This window comes from Lepisosteus platostomus, chromosome 3, assembly GCF_059453375.1.
Source record: "Lepisosteus platostomus isolate fLepPlt1 chromosome 3, fLepPlt1.hap1, whole genome shotgun sequence".
Lineage (NCBI taxonomy): Eukaryota > Metazoa > Chordata > Actinopteri > Semionotiformes > Lepisosteidae > Lepisosteus > Lepisosteus platostomus.
This window is the reverse complement of record NC_142613.1, coordinates 48,695,913-48,720,612: the sequence shown is the minus strand read 5'-3', so window position 1 is coordinate 48,720,612 and position 24,700 is coordinate 48,695,913. Positions and strand designations below refer to the sequence as shown.

Here is a 24,700-nt window from a genome sequence, read left to right as displayed (position 1 = left end):
GGTAGACATTCCTGTTACTGATGCTTTAACTTCCTAATCTAACAGCTGGGACAATAAAATCAAGATGAAATATCTTAAGAACTTTCAAAGGCTGTCCTGGGAATTTGACAAAAAAGATTTTACCAAAAAGAATGAAATTATCAGTGAAAGGAATTGTGATATAGCAACATTTAAATACATATTATGACATGCTGTACTTTATCTCACTATTTCACATCTACAAACTATTTTCTTGCCTGTTAATTGCCTTAAAGTAGCAAGTGTATGCACTTCTGCTTGTTTTAAGATCTTTTAGGTGACTTATTAATAGGTCATTATGAATAATTCTTTCTTTATGGCCTTACCTCTTGTTTACTGTATATAACGTTGTTCTCTTCTGTGTGATCTGACCTGTTTTCATTTTCATTTCCTTAGCTGTGTAGAGATGGTCGTCTTTCCTGTAGAGTTATGTTTTAAATGCAGATCCTTACAGATTGCTATAAGCCCTTTCTTGACCACTGCAAAGTTTGTTTGAGCTCTGGCATTCAGATAAACACAAACGTACTGTATTTGGACACTTAAAATATTAGATATCACCAAAACAGCAACAGGAACAACATGTGGGTGTCATGTATAATGGAAAATTTTCTCCAAAGTTCTTAGTATTTAGAGGAAATGTAAATACTACAAAGTTTTAAGTGTTTCTACTGACATCCATATTTTAAGAGTTTAAGTGGGCTCTTAGATTTTACCAATCTATTTCTGGCATTGTTTGTGGCATTATGTTCCCTAATTATACTTTATGCCTTTAACTAAGACTGTATATACAGTATGTGTATATATATAGAAAAAAGCTATTTTTAAATCTTGCTCTGAGCTGTAATTATAAAAAGATATTTTAAACGTGTGTTTGTGGATGTAAAAAAAGACAGTTTTCCTTCATTAAATATAAGTTATAGAATGCAAAGCATGGAGGAATAGGAACACCCTTCAGGAGCATGGAAGTTAGAGGATTTAATTTTCTAAGTGGGCTGTATAACTCTCTAAGATGATCCCAGGGCTATTGAAGATCCCTAACAGTTCAAGCAGTGGTTTGGGGTGTTAAGTATCCACTAACATGTCTGAGCCCAGGCTCTGTGCTGTTCACACAAAGAGCCTTTTCTTCTCCTCTTGGTGAAAATCCAGGGCAGTCTTGGAATGCCCCAGCCCCAGACCCATCATTAAGGACAGTGTCAGTCTCTAAGCTTCAGCACCAGCGAGCTATAACTAAGTAAAGCCTACTGACCCATGGTGTCTATCAGACTGCAGAAAGGAAAAAAAAAATGTATTTGGGTCAACTCTCATCCCTTTACACAGCATTGGCACTGAGGTGAAAAAAAAAAGATTTCTTAAAAATGAAAAGAACTTTCTTTTAAAATACATCACATGACCACCATGACTGAAAAGAGTTTATTTGTCCAGCAGTAACCTGCAGGTTACCGCATTTAACAGTTGCAACTAAAATTAGTCTTGTACAAATCAGTTAATAATTTTTCTTAAACAGGTAAAGTGACCAAGCAACAAGAAGAAGGCCAAGAAGGGCCTTGCATTGAATGTGCTGCTGTATTTGTGATCTCTTTAAAGCTTCTTTGCAGCTGACAGAGAGATTTTGATGTACCTTTGGCTTAAGTATGAGGCACCACAATGTGTATTTTGTCATAAAACAAAAGTATCACAATCACAAATACTTAAATAACCATTCATTTCATTCAGTACATTTAAAAAAAGACAACGAGTATTACTCTTGTGAGACAATGTAACTTAAACAGGAGTATTATTTTTTTATTTAATGGAAGAAAGAAAACATCTTATTTCATTAAAACTGATTTAAAATAACCACTTCATGGCAAATGACAGGAAAATACAGATTTTTCAAATCATTCTTACTCATATGATCATTTCAATTACATAAAAGTATATATGGTACAAGAAACTGGCTATTACTATTTTCCTTGAGCTAAAACGCAATGTGATAGTTCCTGAAAGTTAAGAAAAGTCTGTTTAGGGAGTTGTTGCCTTTTAAAATGTTAGTTCGTCACAAATTGATTTTCTTTTCTAATGATCACATTCTAGCTGGCATTAAATGGAATCTGACGTTGATGCCAGATCCTTCATCACTGTAAAATTAAGATTTTACAATTCAGCTCTTTAGTCCTGAAAGTTAATACTTTATATATGCAGGGTATTTAATATTTGGGAAAAAAAATGCTTTTAAGTCTGCTAAGGTGTGAATGTACTTAGTCACCACCCATTACCATCGTGTCTGTAAGTAACAGGCTTTATGCTTGTGCTGACATGAGAAGGAGCTGCTGAACAATGCTGCCGTATGTGAAGGGACAGAGCCCTTCCTTAGGGTATAATGATTTAGAGGAAAGTAAAGAGCAAGAAACAAACAGTAAGGAGTGGAGCGTCGATTATTTTTCAGCTATTTCCTTCTTCAGGAGCTCGTGGGACTTGCTGACTCGTCTGAGCGCCTGCATCTTGCGCAGGTCTGCGCTGAGAGCACGGAGCAGCTGTGGGCGGCTGAGCAGCCGAGCCCGCGCGCTCGAACCCGGGCCGCTCTGCAACTGCAAGAACACCGGGAGGCTTTCTGTCACGGAGTGCAGCTTTGGCTCTGCAGCTAAGTACCTCGCCAGAACCAAGTCCATCCACCGGAGCTTGAGAAAGAAGAAAGCATAGTCAACCACTTTCCTTCGGAGCTCTCCTTTGGCAAAGGGGAGGATTTAATAAACGATTTGGCGTGTTCCCCATGAAACCAGTTCCTGTGATGAATGTGTTTTTATTAATTGTCAGGGCAGTTACAGTATCAACTATAGCATAAGTATAAAGAAATATATATGTATTCTAATAATAAAAATACTTTTTCAGCAAACCCAAAGCTCTGTACAATAATAAACACATAATACAGAACAGAAGCAACAAGAAAAAGAGGAAGCACAGCAAATTGACTTTTTGAAATTACAAGTAAAACCAAGAGGCAACATGTAAATACTAAATGGTAAAGGCTCTAGCAAAGAAATCTAGAAAACACCCTGATTAAATGGGATAATATTGTGATGAAAACAGCTATAATTTATTGACTCTTGGTAGCCAACTAGGAGCCAATCTAATAAAGGGACGTACTAGTTACTCCATTTTTACTATCGCTCTATGATGCCATGATTAAGAGTACCAAAAGTGCTCATGCCCAGAAGGAAAAAAAAAAAATTAAGTTACCCTAGTTAGAAGCCATCAGCAAATCTTAACCTTAACAAGAGTTGTTCAGTACTGTGTCTCTGTCTAAGCCCTAACTGAACAGGTTCAATAAGCTTGTAAGATGCGAGATGAGATTGTATGACTAAGTGAGCTACCACCACCCATTCCAGAATGTTTGTGAGACAAGGGTTATTGGAAATAGGGGGGTAATTATAAAGTATGAAGGGGTCCAAGTCATTTTCTGAACATGTGATGAGCAGCAAACGTTTGGTGATTAATGAGATTAGTAAAAGATGGACAAAGCAGAGAAACTAGCTGGGAATAAGGAATATGTACAGTAGGAATAAGGTCCAGATCATAGGTTATACTGTAGGTCTCATTTTTTGCTATCAATTGCATTATGTAGGCAGCATCAAGAGCAGTAAAATAAGAAACCCTTGAACCTGTGAAAGCAAGAAAGAAGATAATTGTCAAGACTGCAGTAAGAGAGGTCAGCAAATGGTTATCAAGATTACATTGAACAGAAAATATAGATTTTTGTACTAATAATCCTAATATAATTCATAACAAGCTATTCATACTAATGTTTATGTCCACCAGATAAATTATTAATTTAAATACACACTACAATAATGAATAAACAAGCAAGCTTAACAAGTGAATAAAGAAAACTCAAACTTAAAGCAATTCAACCTCTAATAGTATTGTTGTATACATAAACAGAAGTGTGTAATTATACTTGACCTCGACTGAAATTCTGTTAAATAACACCATGGACTGCATTCTCTGTACATGACAGACATCCTACTTTTGAGGTTACTGCCACAGCAATATACTGTACAGTATAAATCATCCAAAAGCACCGTTCTACTTTAATAATCCAGCTGCAAACATAGGTTTGAAACTTAAGTCAGAAATTAAAGAATAATTCTTGTTAAAACAAGAGCTACACTTGACAATTCATGTCATGACAATTTCGTATTTCTCCTTTAAGTTCAGTCACACTTTTTATTAACATGTTGTGAGTTTTGCCAATCTGTTTTACACACTTCTCAACATAAAATGTCTGTTGCATTTTTTTGAAGTATTTAACAATATAGACACCATTCATAGCATTTAATGTGTATGTCAATAAAAATGATAACCAGAATTTTTTTGACAAGGAAGAAAGAAATATCCTATTGTTTTGACCTACGTTCTCAACCTAACATCTCCCCAGTGTTCAGTACCTGTGTCTTGAACTGTTACTGTTAGGAAGGGTTAGGGTTTTTAATGAATCAGCCTACATAGCCCTGAAGGAGCTTTGACCCAGTCTTTGGTCACTTTATTACATTTGAAGGGCTCCTCTACAAATTTGAGCATGTAGAAGGACGTCAAGCTGTGAGGCATATAACGGTGTAACAGTCACAGGCAGTTGATACTTTACATGATATGGGCCAGAGAGGACCAGCGTGTGTCGCAAAAGATTACTGACGCAAAAATTAAACACAAATGTATATTAATTTGTTTAAATGGGTATTGAGGTGCAAAGGTTGTTTGGTGATCATGTGGTGCTCTTTCACTTGTAGTTTCAATATTTTTACATCCTTCAACTTTGTTTTGCAAAAAGTTGTTAATAGCTGGAGGGATACAGTAAACACTGTTTATTTTTTAGTTATGTAACCGCCAAAGTTCTTGATCTGTTTTCACCACAGGAAAGTGTATCACTCTTGAACAATAGTATTCTTGGCTGAATTAACGTATAGATTGTTTTTGTGTTCTGTTTCACATTGAAAGTGTTTCTTGTAAGATGTACTGATCTGTTAAAGATGCCACATTTATTATGTTTGCAATTGCAATGGTAAAAGTAGATTAAGATGCTTAAAAACGGAAGTAAAAGATTAAAACAGAAAACAGTTCCCGGCACAAATGTCCAAACTGAACCACAACAGGCTGAAATATTGTCTCACATCTGGACATATCTGTTGCAGTCGCTATGTGTATTTGTACATCAGTGTCATACACCCACCCATTTTCTAACCACTTTATCCAATACTGGGTCACAGGGGTGCTGGTTGGAGCTATTCCCAGCAAGCAACAGATGCAAGGCAGGATAAATGCTTGACAAGGCATCTGTCCATCTTGGGGAAGATACAGATATAAACACGCACTATGAACAGCTTAACTGCAAAGAAACTTAGCCAAACGTAACTTCCATATACAGAGACAACCTGTATAAGGAACAGATATCCACCTAAGACTTTCTCTGGAACAACGGATATTCAGCATACCAGGTACGACCGCAGGCAAGAGGACTTTTAGAGTTTTTCCACAGTCTTGGCTTGCAACTGGACAAGAATCCAGACTCACACATTCTAGTAAAGCCAATATCTAGCAAGACACCAGTAAGGTACTGTATTCTTTCCTTTCTCTGCTCCATAGGACAATCCTGGCACACAACCAACAAAACACGTGTCCTGAAATCCTCTCTGTCCTTGTGGGCTTTTCAAATGTCATCTGAGCTACACCTGGCCAGCGTAAAAGTCAGATGAGTATATGTATTAATATTCATGTAGCAATCTCTTCTTCTGAGCACATGTTTGAAAAGTATTAATCAAGTATAGTAACTGAATGTTACTTCTCTTTAGAGTGTGTGAATGTGTACTGTATATGAGACTGTGGACTACTAACCTAGTTATAGTCATCAGATCTTAACTTTCTTAATATTCTCTTGTAATCCTTGAATAATTGATCAACAATTTGCATATTATGGCAGATTTATTAACATGCTCACCTTAGTATTGGTTACTTTGCAATAACCAGTATGCATAAAACTGTATGATGACATTGGACTTCATTTGTTTGTGCCACCATTTGTTTTGCTTGACCAGTGGCCATGCAACTACCCTCGCAGTTTACTGTTATTTCTTATTGCTTAGAAAAATCAAACCAGCAACAGTATAGCATTAATAATGATATAAAAAATGGTATTACTACAACAGTGTATCAAAGTGGACTGGAAAGGACTTTGTGAAACGTATTCTTGGTTAAAGCTAGAACTTTGAACCCTACTTTTTAACTACATTCTTATTTTCAACTAGTAACATGTAGATGAACCCAATGGCGTCTTATCATTTGTAACTACATAATATACCTGAAGTATAATGTAAAATACTATAAACTCCTTTGGTTCACAGCAATGTTAATTAAAAGTATCGTTTGCTTGCAGGTTTTTGTTTGCCTGTTTTAACTTTCACAATGAATGCCATGCCTTTTGCCTGTATGGACTGTTAAAAGAGTGCTGTTCACCACAAATATTCTACTAAAGGGAAGTCTGAACTACAACTCCAATGTTCTGTCAGCATCTTACCTGGGGAGTCTTCTTCCTTGTCAGGGCCTTGTACTGAGTCCAGTGAGTCTCAATATTGTCCCTTAATGTGTTCCACAAGCGCTGAAGATGTGGTCTTAATCTTGAGCCATTGGTATCATCCATATCTTGAGGCTTAAATGTCTGAATTAATTTTGAATAACCTTTGGGATTTGTTTTCTAAGAGTAAAATGAAAAAATAAAACATTTAGTATTAAAGTCTTTTTTCATTTTGTTATACTGTAATGCTAAGATATATGAAGAAATACAGGAACAAGAGGATATTCATAGACTATAAATACAAATCTTCCCACAATCGCTCAAGACAGCTACAGTATTTCCCACTGACTGAAAAATTGCTAAAGTAGAGCTCATTCATAAAAGGGTAACAGATGTGACCAACTAATCATGCAAGAAGAGGTTTTACTTCTATTATAATTTATATGTAAATTTACAAAAACAAAAATTATACCTAAGGTAAAGGATAATCTGTATGGAAAAAGGATAATTTAAAACTTGGTTTTAGCAAAGGTACAGTAGGGCTTGTTAAAATAAATATGAGTTAGAGATCTTTAAACAAATTTCAATAGCAAAGGACTCACAGAGCATATGATATGGTGTATTTAGATTTCCAGAAGGGTTTAATAAAGTTCATCATAAAATAATCTCAAATTACAGTTGGGAGACATTCAGGGAAACATGATTGGAATGAGAACTGCTTAATAAATAGGAAACAGGGTACTGATAAGCGGCAAATGCTCACATTGTGATGATGTAATAAGAGGAAAATTACAGGACTCTTAATCATATCAATAATCTAGATTCTGTTAACTGGTCAAATTTGCAGATGATACCAAAAAAGGTGGATTTGCAAAGGAAATTAAATAATAGATGAAATTCATTATTCATTATTATGTAAATAAAAAATAAGAACTCTGGAAATCAGTATTTGGAAGTGAAAAGGGCAAAATGTTAAAATATATATTTAAAAAATTAGAATTTATTTAGAATTTATATCAATACATAATGTGTTAAACTTATACATTGCACTCATAACTACTGCATTACTCATTTATTGTATCACGTATTGGTGGCCATCTCTTTAAAAGATACATTCCTGGACTTAAAGGGGAACTACAACACTATTTTAATATTTTGGTGTTAAAAAGAATCTGCACTGACGAGTTTATTTCAAACCACAATAAAAGTCAAATGTACACAGCAAAACCTCCAATTTACATCACAAAACAAATGAAATTTCCAGGCATGTACAGTGCCATGTTCTCCAATTCAGAACAAAACCACAAAACCTTCTGTGACGTGCATGGCCCTATGACATTGTAAACAAGCAGGACTGTGAATACATTTCTTTTAATCCAATAGAAATATTGCTTTTGATTTCAAAACTGTTTTGCCCACAAATACTACTTACTTGTGAACTCTGCATGCAGGTCACTTTGGAACATTTCTGTGGTGAAATGTCTGCTGCATGACTTGTACTTATTCAATCATACATTACATTAGTCATGATGGAGACTAGTGAGCAGGAAGGGCCACATCATGTTGCAGTTCTTGGGAACTCGAATGCGAGTTTGCAACAAATAAGTGACTTACAGTACTTTTACAAATTTCACAATTTAATTTTTTTGCTTAATTCTAAATTTGTAATTTCTTTCTATAACGTTAATGAATTTATTTTGTTACTGAAATTTAGTAAGAAAGGTCTGAGAAACTAGGACTGTGGCTCCGCTTTAAAGGAATGCCTTACACCGAGAGGCTAAAATACCAAATTATTTTAGTCTTGAACATGAAGACTATAAAGGAACCTGATTTAAGTATTCAAAATTTTAAAAGGCATTGATAAAGCCAACCCCATGGACTTCTTCAGAATCAGAATGAGTTTCAAACTGTCAAACACAAACCAATGTAGACAAGTGCAAACTATGTGGAAGTGGTTTTAAAACTGAGAACAAGACAGTTTTATTTTCACACAAAGGCCTGTGGGGGTCTGCAACAAGCTACCCAGCCATATGTTGAAGCCAGTACTCTAGCTCAGTGGTTCTTAACCTGGAGTGCACACATCCTCTGGGGATGCAAGACACCAGATTTTTTTAGAAGGTAAATCATCACAAACACAAATTCAGCACAGGCACATAACTACTTTGTTTCATCAAACCTAGGTATTTTAAGCTAAACTTTAAAAGTTTCTATCTCTTTCATTCAATAGTAATGGTATTTCTTAGGTTTAAAGAACTGACCTACTCAACGATTTCTGATACAGGGTAAGAGAAAATATTTTGAGAACCAGAAGGGTGTACAGTAGGCTGCAGTAAAGTTTAATTTAAGATTTGTGAGCTTGAATTTCATTCAGAGTTTTTCAAATTATTTTGAAAGACCATTACTACACTGCCAATTCCTAATAATTAAAAATTACACCCTTTAGAGCAGAGACATCTAGGTTTAGTCCCAAAACTCTTACAGCTTTTTTTATAAAACTGTGGAAAAATATGTTTTGCCATTTTTATGTTGATCCATTGCTGTGAATGAGAGATCACTTACCGATACAACAAAACTAATTAAGTATGGTAACAAGGCACTAGCAGCCAACCTGTACCCTGTGTTTTTCTCAGTGACTTTGCATGACTCATTAGCTCCAGTGATGCCTCTGCTTTGGGTAGCCCGCCCTGCCTTGTGTAATCCCATAATTCTGTCTGGTCACCGACATCATTAAGAACTTGAGCTGCCACTGATCCAAGCCTCTCTGAGGTTTCCTGCTTCCTCATCAGCACAAGGTTCCAGTCTTAGACAAAAACCCCAGTACAGAGTTCACAGCACCTGCTTCTCACCTGCTGCTGTGTGAATTTTTGCAAATTTACTACAATTCTCTTTAATCCAGCACATTAAACAGAGGATTATCATTTCAGGGTGGATAATTGTCACCACAGAAAAGAACATGTTCCACGCTCTTAAATTAAGAAACAGCCTTTGCTGTTGTTCCACATTACGTCAGAAATGTCGGCCGTACGTGGAAAACAAGCAATAAAGCTACATAAAACATTGCTCATATATTTCCAGGTCATTATTTAAAGGTTATGATGTATCAAACACAAATACAAACAAATATTTATTATACTCCTATCATACTATATAATACTACTCCAAAGTAATGTTTACAGCATACTATACATATCTACTTCAAATACACAATTTTCCAAACTACAGAATGTACTGAAAAACGTATTACTTTTACTGTTTCTTTATACACTGTACATAATTATGGAAATAGTGAAGAACGTGGTCAAACAGTATAATGAAAATATGGCTTTACAGTTTGTTAGCTTTTGTGTAAACATGAAATGTTACCTAATATATTATATTGACGTGCTACAATGCCATTGGTTGTCAGGCCACAACCACATCAAGGCCTATAAATGACATAATTACGGGTAATAACTGCCAAACGTGAAATAAAACTCACCTTAGCTCCTCAGTTACATGTGCTGAGTAAAGCAAACTAAACAAATAGGATGAAGCAAGAGTTTCTGCCCTGCTGCAATCATTTTGTGATAATATCTATCTTACTGTTCTTGAAGAAACAGTGGTTGCCATTGTGTTAACTGCATGTTTATAGCATTACAATAGTATCCACTGTGCATACTAAGACAGGTTTTGAGGCATTGTGGTGCTTTCTGAAGGGTTTTAATGACTTTTTATCACATCAATATAATATGTAGGAAACATTTCGTTTTCAGACCAGAATATTCAGTTATAATATGCAATTTGCATTATGTATTCATTTCTTCCTTTGTTTTCCAAAACTGAATGTGTAGGTGTTGTTTTCAGTATAGCGCAAATCCATTCTCTCAGTATGTATTTCTTCATTATGTATGACTTAAAGGACTTCATTTGTAGTCTAAACCCTTGCAATTTTGCATAACAATGCATAACAATCAAATAATGCTCAAGGAAAAAAGGAAAAGGTAAGTCTGGCATAGGTTAAAAGGCATGTTTGGTCATGAGTTAACCATTGATTCCTTCTTTTCTTCAATTTATTTCTTCTGGATGCCATTCCAATCCATTAGTGATGCCTCTGGGACAAACATTAAAGATCAGACATCCCAAATGATGTACACACAGTGTGTGTGTTTCATTGGTAATACAACTCACAATGAATAATGAAGATGAGCAAGGAAGAGTAATAAACTATAGCTGTTTTCTCTGTTTATGTTAAGAAACCATGATTTTCAACTCATTTGTTAAAGTAATCTAAGGAACGCTGGATGGAAAATGGTACTTAGGCTTTTGGTAACTTTCTGTTCAGTGACTCTTAAAATTCATAACTCTTTGCTAACAATTCACCTCATCTTTGACATTAACATGGCTATTGTGAAAGAGGGACATATCCTAACATTTTCCTATGATACAATTTATCTTAGAACTGTTATAGGCTTTTTAACTCCTATATGTTTGGCTCAAAAAGCTTAAGTACAACACTTGCCTATTTTTTATTGAAAAAAAATTTTTTTTCAATATTTGTCAAGCATCCTAAGATCACAAGAAAGCATATGATCTATAAAAGTACCATAATATGTCATTATTGATTATCAGATACATATATATAACCAATAACATGTAAAATGCCATTCATCAATGTATTAACTAATGCTGTATAATATGCAATCAATAGTATCATTCAGTTTGGTGGTCTATGTCATCTGTTATTCAACTGGATTATTCTATTAAGAGCTTTCAATGATTGTACTATATTTCAAAGCTACTTAGCTTTGCAAATCAAAATCAATAATCAATACATGTATAATGATGTTCATGTCCTAATAAACAGCTTGGATTTTAATTAATTGACTTGGCTACATGGGTATGTAGTAAGAGAGTTTAACTATTGATGTCTCAAATTAGCTTTGCAGGCATTAAATGGACCATGACCAGGTCCATATGCTTATTATTTACTGTAACTTTTGTTTAATGTCTTTTTTTATTTTCAAATAATAAAATGTAAACAGAAATAAAAAAATGTTGAGTGTCAGTAGATTGTTTGTAGCAGTGGGAACATTCATATTACATTTTCCAGTAAATTTGACAGTAAATGTACCGTAGACTAAAATTGAAAAAAAAAACTCAAAGACCTTTCACATACAGTACATGTGTATCTGTTTCCCACATTGATCAGTGTACTTGTTAAACACTAAATGGTCATACAATCCACAAATATTCTTCAAGATCTAACAAATGTAAGGTACATGATTCAGACCAAGGCATTAGATCAAAGATTATAACTGGAATCTGAGATAAGAACTTAATAATCTGGCCATTTGTCTTCCACTAGTGTCCTCTGGGTGATATTTCACTGTTCATTCTGAAGACATCTGCTGGGTTGAATATGTCAATGCCTTTGCGACTTTTACTTCTAATATTCTTCTCTGATCAAGACTAAAAAGGTCCATTTCCTTCAAGCTATTAGTTTAGGGTATTTCTTTAAGCTCCCAAATACATCCGGTTGCTCTTCCCCAGTCTGATTCCAAAGCACCAATAGCTTTTCTATAACATGGTGACTACTATTTACAATCGTAACAAAACCTTGTGACTGAATTCCACACTAGACTGTTTTGCCTTTCCACATTGTCAGAAAGATGTAAGATGTCAACTTAAACACCAATGTTGTTTTCACAAGTAGCCTCTTCCAGCTAGTGTTTTCCATATTTCCATATACTACATTCTCTTCGTGAATACATTACATTAAAATGTTTTGTCATACTTTGTTAACCAACTCTTAACAAGAGTTTTTAGGCAAGACCTTCATTTTCTAAATCCATGTTGACTATTTTCTGGGATTTTATAACCAGATAGGGTATCCCCTAATTTAGTTTGTGTAATTGATTCTGTTACTTTATATGTAATAGACGTCAGACTTATTGGTCTATAATTACTTGGTTCAATTTTGTCACCCTTCTTATGGAGGGCATTGCATTAGCAATGCTCCAATCCCTGCATACTACCAATGTTTTGAGCGACTGTTGGATGAATTGCATCAATGACTTGTGAATAACATCTCATTTCCAATTGGCAAGATACCAATAGGCCCTAGTGACTTATTTATCTTCTAGTACCCGAATAACATCTGCTTTATTTATGCTAATAGTGTATAATAAAGAACTTCCTTCTACTAAGAGCAAAAGAGTTTTCAAACCCACTTAACATGAACTGAATACTCAATATCCTCTAGCAGCACCACGTCTTCATTGGAATAAGTTGATACAAGCAAGGAATGAAACTGAACAATAGCTTCTTTTGAAGTATGAGATGTAGCTGTGCAGACAGGTTCTGGCTAATGGTGGTTACTTACAGAAAATTCCTAAGTCCCCATCCCTTTTATATTTCAGTATGCACGGAATGTAAAAGTCCAGAGAAATAATTATGTACATGTTAAATGTTCAAGATTCGTTTTTATTTCACACATTAATCATACTATATATATATATGAAGTGGGTAGTGGGTAGTTGCGTCAGCATGCGTAGGCTGCGAAGGAACAAGTAATAAGTTTATTCCATGCTGAAAAAAAGAAGAAAGAAAACACAACGTTTCGGCCGTGAAGCGTTCTTCAGGTGTCAGGTGTGTCAATCACTTTTGCTTCTTCATACCTGAAGAAGGCACCATGGCCGAAATGTTGTGCTTTCTTTCTTCTTTTTTTCAGCATGGAATAAACCTACTGTATTACTTGTTCCTATATATATATATATGAATATGTGTTCTCACCTAAACAATGTGCTACAAAAAGTCTTTGAGAACTTCAGTATTTTGTACTAGATTTGGTTGACTAAAATACCTATCACATACTGTACGTTCACAGGAGGCTGTTATACTGAAGGTAGGAAAGGGAAATGATTTTGGGTTACATTTAATGCTCAAAATTTGACATCTATTCTGCAACTTGTTCTAGTAGAGATACATCTTGATTATATATAAGTAATATATAAGCTCTTTGATATCTCAACATGGGATGATGAACAAATTACCATCCATCCATTATCTAACCTCTTTATCTTTACAGGGTTATTGGCTGAGCCAGAGCCTATCCCGGCCAGGATACACCTTGGAAATTACACCAGTCCATCACAGGACACACACAGACGCACACACTTACACCAGGGCCAATTTTCCCAGAAGCCAATTAGCCTACCAGTATGTCTTTGTAGCATGGGAGGAAACCAGGGCACCTGGAAGAACCCAAGGTATTCACTTCAAAATTAGGTGACTAGCTCCAGATTACCATCACTATTCGTGTGAAGAAATGCCTCCAGTTCTCCAACACGTATTCACTTCCTGTTAAGTTCCACTTGTATCTCCTAGTCCATGTATGACCATTGTGCTATTTGTATGTCTGTTAGATCCACTAGTACTATGATTGGGTGTAATTGTCTGTTTTGCATATTCTTATCACTTTAAATGTACAAAACAGCATTTAGATTTTTAAATGTCCAGATTCGATAATGCAAATGTAATATGCTGCTATTGCATGGAAAAAGGAACAGTTTAATGATGTTTTAAAACACTTGATATCATTGGGGTCTTACCTTTCTCATGAGCAGTACTGGTATATCATTAGCATTAACCCTATTCAGGTTCTCGTTTTCAAACTGTTCTTCAATTATATCTTGTTGAGAATAATCACTTTTGCTGTCCATGTTGAATTGATATGTGTCTCCCATGGAAACCAGCTTTTGGTGGTCATTATCTAAGGAAAAATAGAATAGATGAAGACTGAAGTTTACCAATTCTCACTGTACAAAACATATTACTGTACAAAGGTCTTGTCAGTACCCATAGATCTATATTTAACATGTACTTTTGTCATTTGGATTTCTAGACAATTCATAACATGCACATTAAAAAAAACCCAAATATTTCAGCACTGCACAAAATGAAAGTTCCAGATTTGAACAACAATTTTAAAATGTACTTGTGTTCCATTATTTATTCAATAAACACCCCAGCTGTGGTGTCCTGTGCTTGATTTTGTGTGGGAGGAGCATTTTTTAATTAAAAACTGAAAAACACATGGCAAATAGTAATATAGTATATTAATGCAATGATACTACAGTATGTAAAGAATGAAAATTCCTTACATTTTTTAATAAGTAGTACACCTTAATTGTAAAATCAAATTTTGAATCAACAAGTTGTTAAAAGAAAAGTTGATCTTAACAAATTGGTAATATTTCTTCAGTGAAGAATTCTGCTCACTTTTAATGAGAGTTCTTGTATTTGCTATCGTGACTATTTTGATTTAATCATCTCTTCATTTATATTAACCACTTTACACAGGTAAATAAATACACGGCTTATTAAATACTAAGGCTAGTTACTTAAAGTAAAAATAAAGGACTAGTATAAACAAATTCATTGTGACATAATCTGTGAATTTTAATTTTCACTGCTAAGTGCAATCAAGATAAAGAAATGATTTCATGGGTTTGCTGTATGTCTGGTTTACCTTGTGAGTAATACTTGAGCTTTTCTGATATTTTTTAATCTTTAAAATCTTGAAACAATTTGCTACAACATTAATTTATTAATGCAAAAATATAAACATATATGCAAAAATATATTTCCTAACCTTTAAACATGAAAACATACGTATTTTCTAATTTCTCTCTTTTTTAAAATTTACGAAGGGTGTATGCAGGGAAAAAAAAAAAACGCAGTAAGCTGGACTTAGACCTGAAAGATTATTGCTCGATTGCCAAGAAGCCTCAGCTTCCTCCAGAGCTGACCAGTCTCTGGAAGGATAGTTCCCAATGGTGTTTTTACACCTAGGGCTATTTCACTCGGGTCTCTAGCCGAGACTATGTGAACCTTTGCACAGCCACCTGATGGAAGCAGTGCTTGAATCGCATTGCTCTGAACTGTTTATTCTAAATCAGAAAAAACACCGAGATCCATTGTGGAAATCAAGAAACAACATTAAAGGTAACATGGGGGAATAATTTCTGAGACTTGAAAACAAGGAAAGATAAGAACTTGTATAGATAAAACCTGAAACAGAAAGTTTCCTTCCAATCTACTGGATATAAAAGACACCTAGATTTCCGAATAATACACTTAACAATACGCATTTAATAAATACAGTCAAGATGGCAAACTAGAAGCACAGGGGACTAAAGTATTTTTGATGTTATATGTGTAATAAAAATATTTATTTTTTACCTTTATCTTTAACTGTTCAGCAGGCATATAATAAAAGATGTACAGTATAAATAATAATAAAAAGAAACATAGTAAATACTTAAATGTACAAATTTAGAAATTCTGGTAACATACCTCTGAGCTCCTTTTTAGGATCAAAGGTTCCATAAAATATCATTTTAATGCTCAGAACAGCTCCAGCTGCCAGTTCAAACTCACTCCGAAAACACCTGATAACTGTATCTTTGTTGTCAGTCACCTGAAGGACACAAATTATAGCATGACCATCATTTGAACAAAGACCTAAGCACATATACACATTTAATATCCATATAATGTCTTATAATTACAGTGCTTACCACAAAACAAAGTTTATCATGCTTTGAATATAGGCCTACATTTTTAAGTGGCAAGCATATTATAGAAGTGCTAAAGACTGCATGACAAAAAAGCTGTGAAGAAAAACAATACAGCTCTTTGGAGACCAAATAGTGTACACACAAAATTGGAATAAAACATATTACATTATTCAGCAGCATTTGTCAGAATTCACCACATATCTAATGTTCAATGGTGAACATCATTGAGTTTATTTCCAAGTTAAGATTTTGGTGACGTCAAGTGGTTTTCAGGTATATGACATTGCAAATGTGAGGATTTATTTTGAATTTGAGTGATGCCATTCTGTTTAAAATATAGGAAGCTCTTTTGGCAGTTGACAACTTTTTTGAAAACTACATTGGATATTGGTTGACAATATAAATTGTCAATTGTCACCAACATAAGGGTGCTTGTTAGAATCTGACAGGCATGGGCAATGAAAGTGTATGGCTGTGTATGTGGTCATGATCTGGATATCTCCATCAAGAGAAATTATAGTCTACTGTGGCCTATTGTAGGCTAATAGTTGAACCACACCTTTGTGACACAATCCTACAGGGACTAGAATGGCAGATGATTGAGTGTGAGAAACAGTATTTGTGTTGTGCAGCTGTATAATCGTGGGTTCTTCCATTCCAGGTATTTCCAATGAATTTCCACTGCGGGCTTTATAGCCAAAATGAATGTCAGGCATTTATAGACTCTTGTATACACACTTGTACATTTTACACGCAATGTATTTCGTGTTGCAAAAAACATAACAGAAACCACAAGAAAAATGTTTCCATGACCATATTTTGATGGTCAAAAATGTTGTATATTAAAGCTAGCAGGTAATGCAAACAATCTGAGGCAAATATACCCTTCTTTAGGTCTGTCTAACACATAATTATATTCCATGTGTTAGCTGAAAATTCCATTTTGAAGTCAGATATTGCATTTTTGTGACCTGTATCCAGGATATAGTTATGTATCTCTGTTAAACACCTTTAGAATCATAGAAGATCAATTTATGGACACAAGGCATATAACACAGTAAGCAAAGGGATCAGAAAAAAAGAACTTGTAGTTCCCATGCCAAGAATTTCGAGAAAATCAAGAAACTTCCAGAGATCAAAAACAGAAGAACAGATCAAAAAAGCTATGCACCTTAAGGACCAGCTCTGTAGGAGCAGCATGGCGTCTCTTCACTACCACATCAATCATTAAACATAAAGGCCTTGTGTGAACATTAAACATTAAGGACTTGCATGGCTTCAATGTTTCCTGTTCTACAGAGTAAATTCCCCTTGAAATAACCATCTTGCTCACAAACACAGCCTACAAGGTTTGAAGGAGAAAAAAAATAAAACATGTGTTCTAATGCTGCTCTTCTGGTATAAGGATACTACAGCCAGTAGATACAACATTGATTCAACAAGGAAACAAGCTTTGAAAGGTGTACAGCATGTTCTGAGGGGCTATCTGATCTTTTCTTGTTTAATTGCGACCTCCATTTCCTCAAAGAAACTGCTCATGGAAAACTGAAGCAAAACCTGTTCAGTCAACACAGTCCAGAACATTCAGACTTGATGACTTGGCAGGGTACTGAAGTGTGAGATAGAGGTACTGCACTTCGAAACAGTCTGGAGCAGAGCTGTGTGTCAGATAATTGCCACTTTGAAAGTTCCCACCTGCAGGCAGATAGCAATACCTAAAAAAGGACAGGCCTGGTCAGATGCAATTTGTAGCACAAAGAAAGAAATCAGAGGGAAAGTATGTCAATGGCCTTATCTTGTCACTGATGACACCCAAGCAAGCCTTTTTTGTTGATTTTGTCTTGAAAAACTGGCCATTCTTTCAACCAAGTCAGAAGAGTCATGCTCTGACATTGGCATGCAAAGGCATAGCTATTTTTCTAATCCATTGAAGAAAAGGTGGGAACTAGGAGAATTGCTATCATGTGTGCAAAAGTCATGGTGAAGCATGATCACTCTGCTCCACACATCAGAAAGCACAAATCTACAGCCAATACCGGAACTAGACAACAGTGTGCTAAACCATACATGGCAAAAATGCACTGTGCATAATTTACCCCTTGTATACTTCACTTCTATGACATTAGTGGGCCAGGAGTCACTCTCAGGTGATGCTGCTCTCTTTGAATTTAAAGTTGAGAGGCAGGGCTAACTCATCAGTCTTCTTTCTACTAAACCACAAGACTGAGTTATAGTAGTAAACAGGAATAGTGTTTATTAAACACTGGGTTCTGCCCATCACAACTAAAGTAGTTATGCTCTCAGTGAATCCTCACAGTTTTTAGTATAGCAAGCAATAGTAACTGTGCAAAATAGATTAAATTTAAATAAAAGCCAACAGTCCCACCTCCCTGTTGTTCATGCATTGTGCATGTGTTTAATGCTTACTTTACTTCTCGGTAACATTTGTTACTTTTAGTTACTGAAAAACATCAGAAAGCACATCATTTCTAGTAGCCCCAAACACAATGACCAATCATCTTATAGCTCAGGCATTAAGCCCTTCACTTACTGCCCTCAATACCGTGTTATTAATCACCAAGTAATCAGAAGTTTAAAATATAAAAGAAATCCATACTGAAAGGCATTAAAAACAAAACACATTGGTATTTGACCCAATAGTACAACTATTTACTGTGTTTCAAATGCATTTCAGTACATATCTGCCAACCATGTAAAACAAATAGGAAAAATGTTAAATAAAATGTATTGCTTTTCAATTCAAATCTTATATTCCGGTCTGATAACATATAAGCTAAAATCCATTTGAAAAAAGTTCTCTCAACATTACTAGCCCCCTTCTGACTGCTGTCTTTCCTATGCTAATAGCTACAGCCCAGTACAATAAAACTGTTACAAATAAACTAGGCTTGATTTCTCAAACAATGTTGAGGTTGTCTGATGTTGTTTTGTTCTCAAGCATGAAAACAAAAGATTTTACTTTAAGTGTAAATATATATACCCTTTACAAATTTTACAGAACTCCTGATTGTGACAAGCAAATACATTTATTTTTACTCCTTTTCATGTGTCTTAATTAATCTCTTTCTCCTGTCAGCATCAACAACTGCGGAGAGTTAAGTCACTCCTCTTGCTGAAAAGACCATTTTTAATTACCCACAAAGGGTACAGCATATCTTAGGAGACCTTCCTTTTATCTTACCCATCTCTTATATCTCAAACCGCCTACTGTTCTGAAGTGACGCCTGTGACAGAAATTGTTGTATCCCTTAGGACAACCACAAATACCTCTGTAAGCACGGTCACAGCCGACTATTTCTATCTTTAAGTTTGTTTTATTTATATATATATATTATGATACTTTGTTAGTAGAAATCTTGAAAATGGACATTAAATTATTTTCTTAGGACTAAGAATAATTAGAATTAGGTTTTGAAAAAGACACTTTTATCTAATTCTTTATCTCTACATTAAACTTGAAACTGGTTCCAATGGCTAGTGAATATAAAGTAGAAAACAGCTATAGAAATTGCAGACATATTTATATTTTTGGTAAACTATGAAAGAAATAAGGCACTTCTCTTAAATTAAATCTATGAAGATCTACTGTACCTCAAAGGTATTCAACTGCTACCTACAGCAATATATTATTTACGAAACTTAAAGCTAAAGGTATTATGCAATTAATTTTTTGTATGGATGTGTTCTGGGCAGAACAGAGCAATAGATTTTTTCACTTTCATAAACACAACTACAGAAAATTCATTTACAGAATTATGAAGGCATGAAACTCCCTTAATTAATGCTTTGCTTAATTTGGATAAATCTATAAGATTATAGAGGTACTGTAATTCATCTACTGTATGGTAAATGTGGCTACATTTTTTTTGGCATTTGCAAATATCTGAAAAAAAAATCTGTTTCAGGAAATCCTGAACATTGATCTACTGGGTCATGATCTAAACAGTTCTAAACCACATCTGGAAAAAAAATAGAGCTTTAGAGACCAGGATTTAGGATGTAGAAAAGGTATCGGTCCCAGTGGCTCAAGATCATAATATCTGCTAAAAAGTTTATGGTGACACCAACATCTTTCGAGTGATTATGATTATTACAAATCTGAGATTTAATAATAAAATATTTTGCTGAAGTGGCGTTGCCCTCTCCTTTGGAGGTGCATTCTTATTTTATTTTTTATTTTTTTTGTCTTTAAATCAAAAGAAAGTTTAAGTTAAGTTTTTGAGGTATAAGATTTTGATAACTCTGCCACAAAGTTAAGACTCTGCCCTTCATTAAGTTAATAAGATCTGCTAAGAAGCGCCAAGTTCAGGCAATATTTAATTCCTTGATCTGAAAAACCACATAGCAGAGACAGTCTGTCTAAATGCTATGAGCAAGAGTCTGAAATAATTCTGAAGCCTTACTTTGGAATTCTCTACATTTGTTTTCATGGACCACCTTCCAGAACCATTATCTCAGCTATATTAAATATCTAGTCATGCCGCCTAAAACACAGTAGGAAGTGTGCCAGCAGTCACTTCTGCTGGTTTTGGTACAAATGAGTCTATTCTGATTCGTGTCCAATGGTCTTGCCTATGCGTGTAGAGTGTATGTGATTTGATCTCAGATAAAGCATAACAAAAGAGATTACTTACAACAGTTCAGAATGCTTATCTCTAAAGTTGTTTCTTAAAATACATGTCTGCATAGCTTGACTGAATGTTTGAGTTTTGACTGACATTGCTTTATATTTGTCTAAAAGCTCACAAAATTATTTCGATAGTGTTGATCCACCTCAGTACCTTGGCTCTGACAACTAGATGTGGGTCCACAAGTCTGGTCCACAGACAGAAGAGTGCAGTAACATCCAGAGCTCGCCACAGATTTTCAAAACAACATCTAAATTAGACCGCACAGCCTGAAAATTGTTCTGGTTGTAAAAGGCCTTTTGAGGGAGAGAATTCCTTCTTCCATTTGCAGGACTTCTCATGAGAATCAAAACAATCAGTCTTCTAAACCTTTTGACTTATCATATGAACTCATTACCTCTTGTTACAGCTGCAAAAGAACAGTTTTCACATGCAAAGACAGCAGTTAATGAGTAATTTGATAAATACTACCCATATAATTGGCTACCTTAAGCTTCCAGATTCCCCGGGGGTCCTCCCCCCAGGAATGGACAGACATCAGGGTCCAGTTCTTCAGGCCTGCACCAGACATGTCATTGTGTCGCGTCCCCAGAAGCCGCGACTTTGTTCCGAAGGGAGAGATCAGGTCAATGCTGAGGTCACCTCTGCAGACGCTGGTAATGCTAACAACAGACTAGGAGGAGATTAGATAGAAGCAGTCATTCAATAAAGGAAAATAGATTTTGTTTCCCAGAAGCATTGAAAGAAATGAGTTTATAGATAATTCAACTACTGTTTGCCCTCTGGACATTAGCCTATAACTTTAGTTGTAGAGTTGTGTCATCACCCATGTGTTCGTACTATTTTACAGCGATTTGTTTCCCCAAACTCTGCCTTGCCGTTGACATAAAGGAGGTGGCACTGATACATTTACTTGAAGCTGTCACAAATAAAGTAAAACACATGATCATACACTGAATTTCTTATGATACGAACTGTGCAATATCTGTCTGATACCTTAAAGGAAGTTACGGTCAAAAAGATTTAGGCAGAATCAAGACTCAACGAGCACCAGACAGATGATGTTTTAATGAAGACAAGTGCAGGATATTACACACAAGTCAAGCAAAAAATTAAACCATGGATAAAATTTGTGAAACATCAAATTTGAAGAAGCAAACACTAAGCTTGAGAACACCACCTAAAGATGCAAACAGAATGTCAGTGTATATAGCTAAAAGTAGAATTTAAATCAATGGATGTTCTGTTAAATTTCTCCAACACATTAGTAAGACCCCATTTAGAATATTATGTATTTTGGTATATTATATTATATATTATGTATAATACACATAATATTATATTATGTATACTTTTGGTTATGCTACAAAAAGCTACTATTGTGACACAAATAAAAAATATTATGCTGCTATGGTATCAATCAAGTAAAGAGCAACCAGGCTTAAAATAATTTCCTATACTGACAGATTAAGAGAACTGAATCTTTTCATTTTGAACAGAGCAGACTAAGACTTGACCTGACTCAGATATTCAAAGTCTTCAAAGGCGCTGACAAACTCAATGCAATGGATTTATTGAGTGTTATTACTGATACACAAGCCAGAGGACACAAGTGGGAAGTGCATTTAAAACTAAGAAAATGAGGCACTTCTTTCCACAAAATGTTGTGAAGGTCTGGAACAAGCTACCCGGCCATGCTGTCAAAGCCAATACCATCACTTCTGTGTTGTACTGTCCATGTACTGTGACATGGTTGTACAGCGATTTCTGCTGTAACGTCATAGCTGTGTTCCTTGAAAACAAACGCATTATAGAAAATTGTAATATAAACTCAATGGTTCAATAGGAATTAAAGGGTTGGGATAGAGAGAGAGTTCAGATTTAAAACAATTATTATATTTTTTTCTATAGTAATCAGTCGTATTATTAATTTTATAATGTACAACTTCCGCATGATGTTTTTGTGATCACCTTAAACGGAAAACAGCAGAAAATAAATAAGGCATAATATGCATCTGTATATCTGTAGCTGATGGATGTGGACTGTCCGGTGGAGGTGAGTGAGACAATCTGTTACATAAAAATATTTTTTAACAATACACACTATTGAGTTCTTTCGCTTCCCTCATATTGCTTTATAACATCAAGCTATAGTTACCTTCCACGCTTCATACCGTTGTCTCTTATTGTGTCAGTAATATTTACGCCACTATTTCCATAGAATGAACATATCATATAGTAGCTGAGCACAGATACACGAATTTGCTGCGTAAATTGGACAAAGACGACGCCGGTGCGTGAGAGAATACGCCCGCATCCCAAGCGTGTGTTGCTACTCTGAGGCCGCCGCGCAACCGCTTTTACTCGACGCGTGTGAGTAGTTCTGGTATACGTGATTGCGTTCCTGCCAACACGCAACTGCATGATAGTGAATCAATCACATTATATCACATTTGCATAATAAAAACGTGTGTTATAGCAGAAATTACTGTTTTTATAGCGTTTATTTTCAAAAGACTTGCTTAATAAAAGCTTTTTTTTCACCCATTCGTCCATCCATCCTGCATTTTTCCCAACATTAAATCTCTGCTAACCTTTGATTGATACAGGTTATCCAGCTTGTGATGCAGTGAATGGACAGGGTAGTCTCTGCCCTGCAGCTTATCATCTCATCAGGAGAGAGAAGCAAAATATATACAGTATATATTGCTGTAGGTGCTTACATAAGATTGCTTCCCTGATTCTGTAGCGCCTATGAAAAAGGCACGCAGTTCTGTAACTAGCAACCCGTCCGCCCCCTCTTCGTCTCTGCTCGTGCCCTACACTTTGGTTTTTAATTTCCTGCTCTATCTGCTGTGCTCTCCTGAGCTCAGACAGACAAACGCAACACTGCTCTTCACATCGTGTTTCCCCCCGCAATTCTGTTTATTCAACCATAGCGTCTAAGAAGGACTCCACTAACAGCAACACTCCAACAGCAGGGAGTTTGTACCCTTTCTGCAAATAGCCCTTATAGCAAATTCATTTCACCCTCCTGAGATACAACAGCACTCTACAGCACATTTAATTTTGGGGCTTAAAACTTTAGCAGACATTTTGCAAGATATTTGGCACAAACCATATTCTATTAATAAAGACTGTAGATAATCTAAATCAGAATTTTAAATAATTGAACAATTTTAACTGCAGTATAACTATATGATGGTTTACTGTAAATGCGTAAAGAATATTTTAATGATCAGCATTTAGCTGGGAAGTCGACTTTACGTTCTCTAAATATATTCATTCCTGCCTTCTCAGTGGGAAATTAATGGCCATTTCATATAGCATTAATGAATTACAAGAAGCTAAATTTGAACTACAATGAAAAAGTACAATATTAAATGTAACATATTTAGACTCATCCATTTAGATGGAATCTTGATAAGAACTTTAAAGATCACACTTCATAATAGATAAGATGAAACATAATAATAGTTCTGTGTTAAAAACAGAATGTGTCTTTTTTCTTTTCTCTCACTTCCAATATATGCAAATGAATTGATTTGAACTATAGCTGCTGGATAATCCTTATAGTGAATAGATGTGAAATGTAATACTGAACCGCACACTTTCAATTCCTGGGCCGAGGCCCAGATTATATTAAAATAACCTTCAGAGATATGATAGCTATAATCATGTTATCCTATATTCCACAACACTGCAACAGAAACTCAAAGCCACCATAGCAAAGTTACATTTGGATTTAGTTTTAACCCTCTGCAAGATATTTAAATCCTTGATTTTTTCAATTAACGGGAATTGAGAGCGTTTCATTTTTCACCTGAATATGTTCCAAAACGTTGATTGCATTTTCTGTCCCTCGGCAGGCTTCAGCCTGGATGTGCACACTCACAACACCACCAGGGGACAAAATCCTGTTTCAGAAACAG

The 24,700-nt window shown here is 35.3% G+C and overlaps 1 protein-coding gene across 2 annotated transcripts in view; it reads right to left on the bottom strand.

The window, feature by feature from the left end:
- Positions 1-1,762: 1,762 nt before the first annotated feature.
- The window catches only part of LOC148674999 (PC3-like endoprotease variant B), a 351,357-nt gene continuing 328,419 nt past the window's right edge, over positions 1,763-24,700 (bottom strand). For both annotated transcript variants that reach the window (XM_088625869.1, XM_088625870.1), the window contains exons 15-20: positions 24,592-24,685; positions 21,256-21,441; positions 15,896-16,019; positions 14,149-14,309; positions 6,563-6,739; positions 1,763-2,675 (exon numbers count right to left, since the gene is read on the bottom strand). In XM_088625869.1, coding sequence (XP_088481995.1) covers positions 2,433-2,675; positions 6,563-6,739; positions 14,149-14,309; positions 15,896-16,019; positions 21,256-21,441; positions 24,592-24,685 — 985 coding nt within the window. In that variant the 3' untranslated portion in view covers positions 1,763-2,432. The remainder of the gene's footprint in view (positions 2,676-6,562; positions 6,740-14,148; positions 14,310-15,895; positions 16,020-21,255; positions 21,442-24,591; positions 24,686-24,700) is intronic.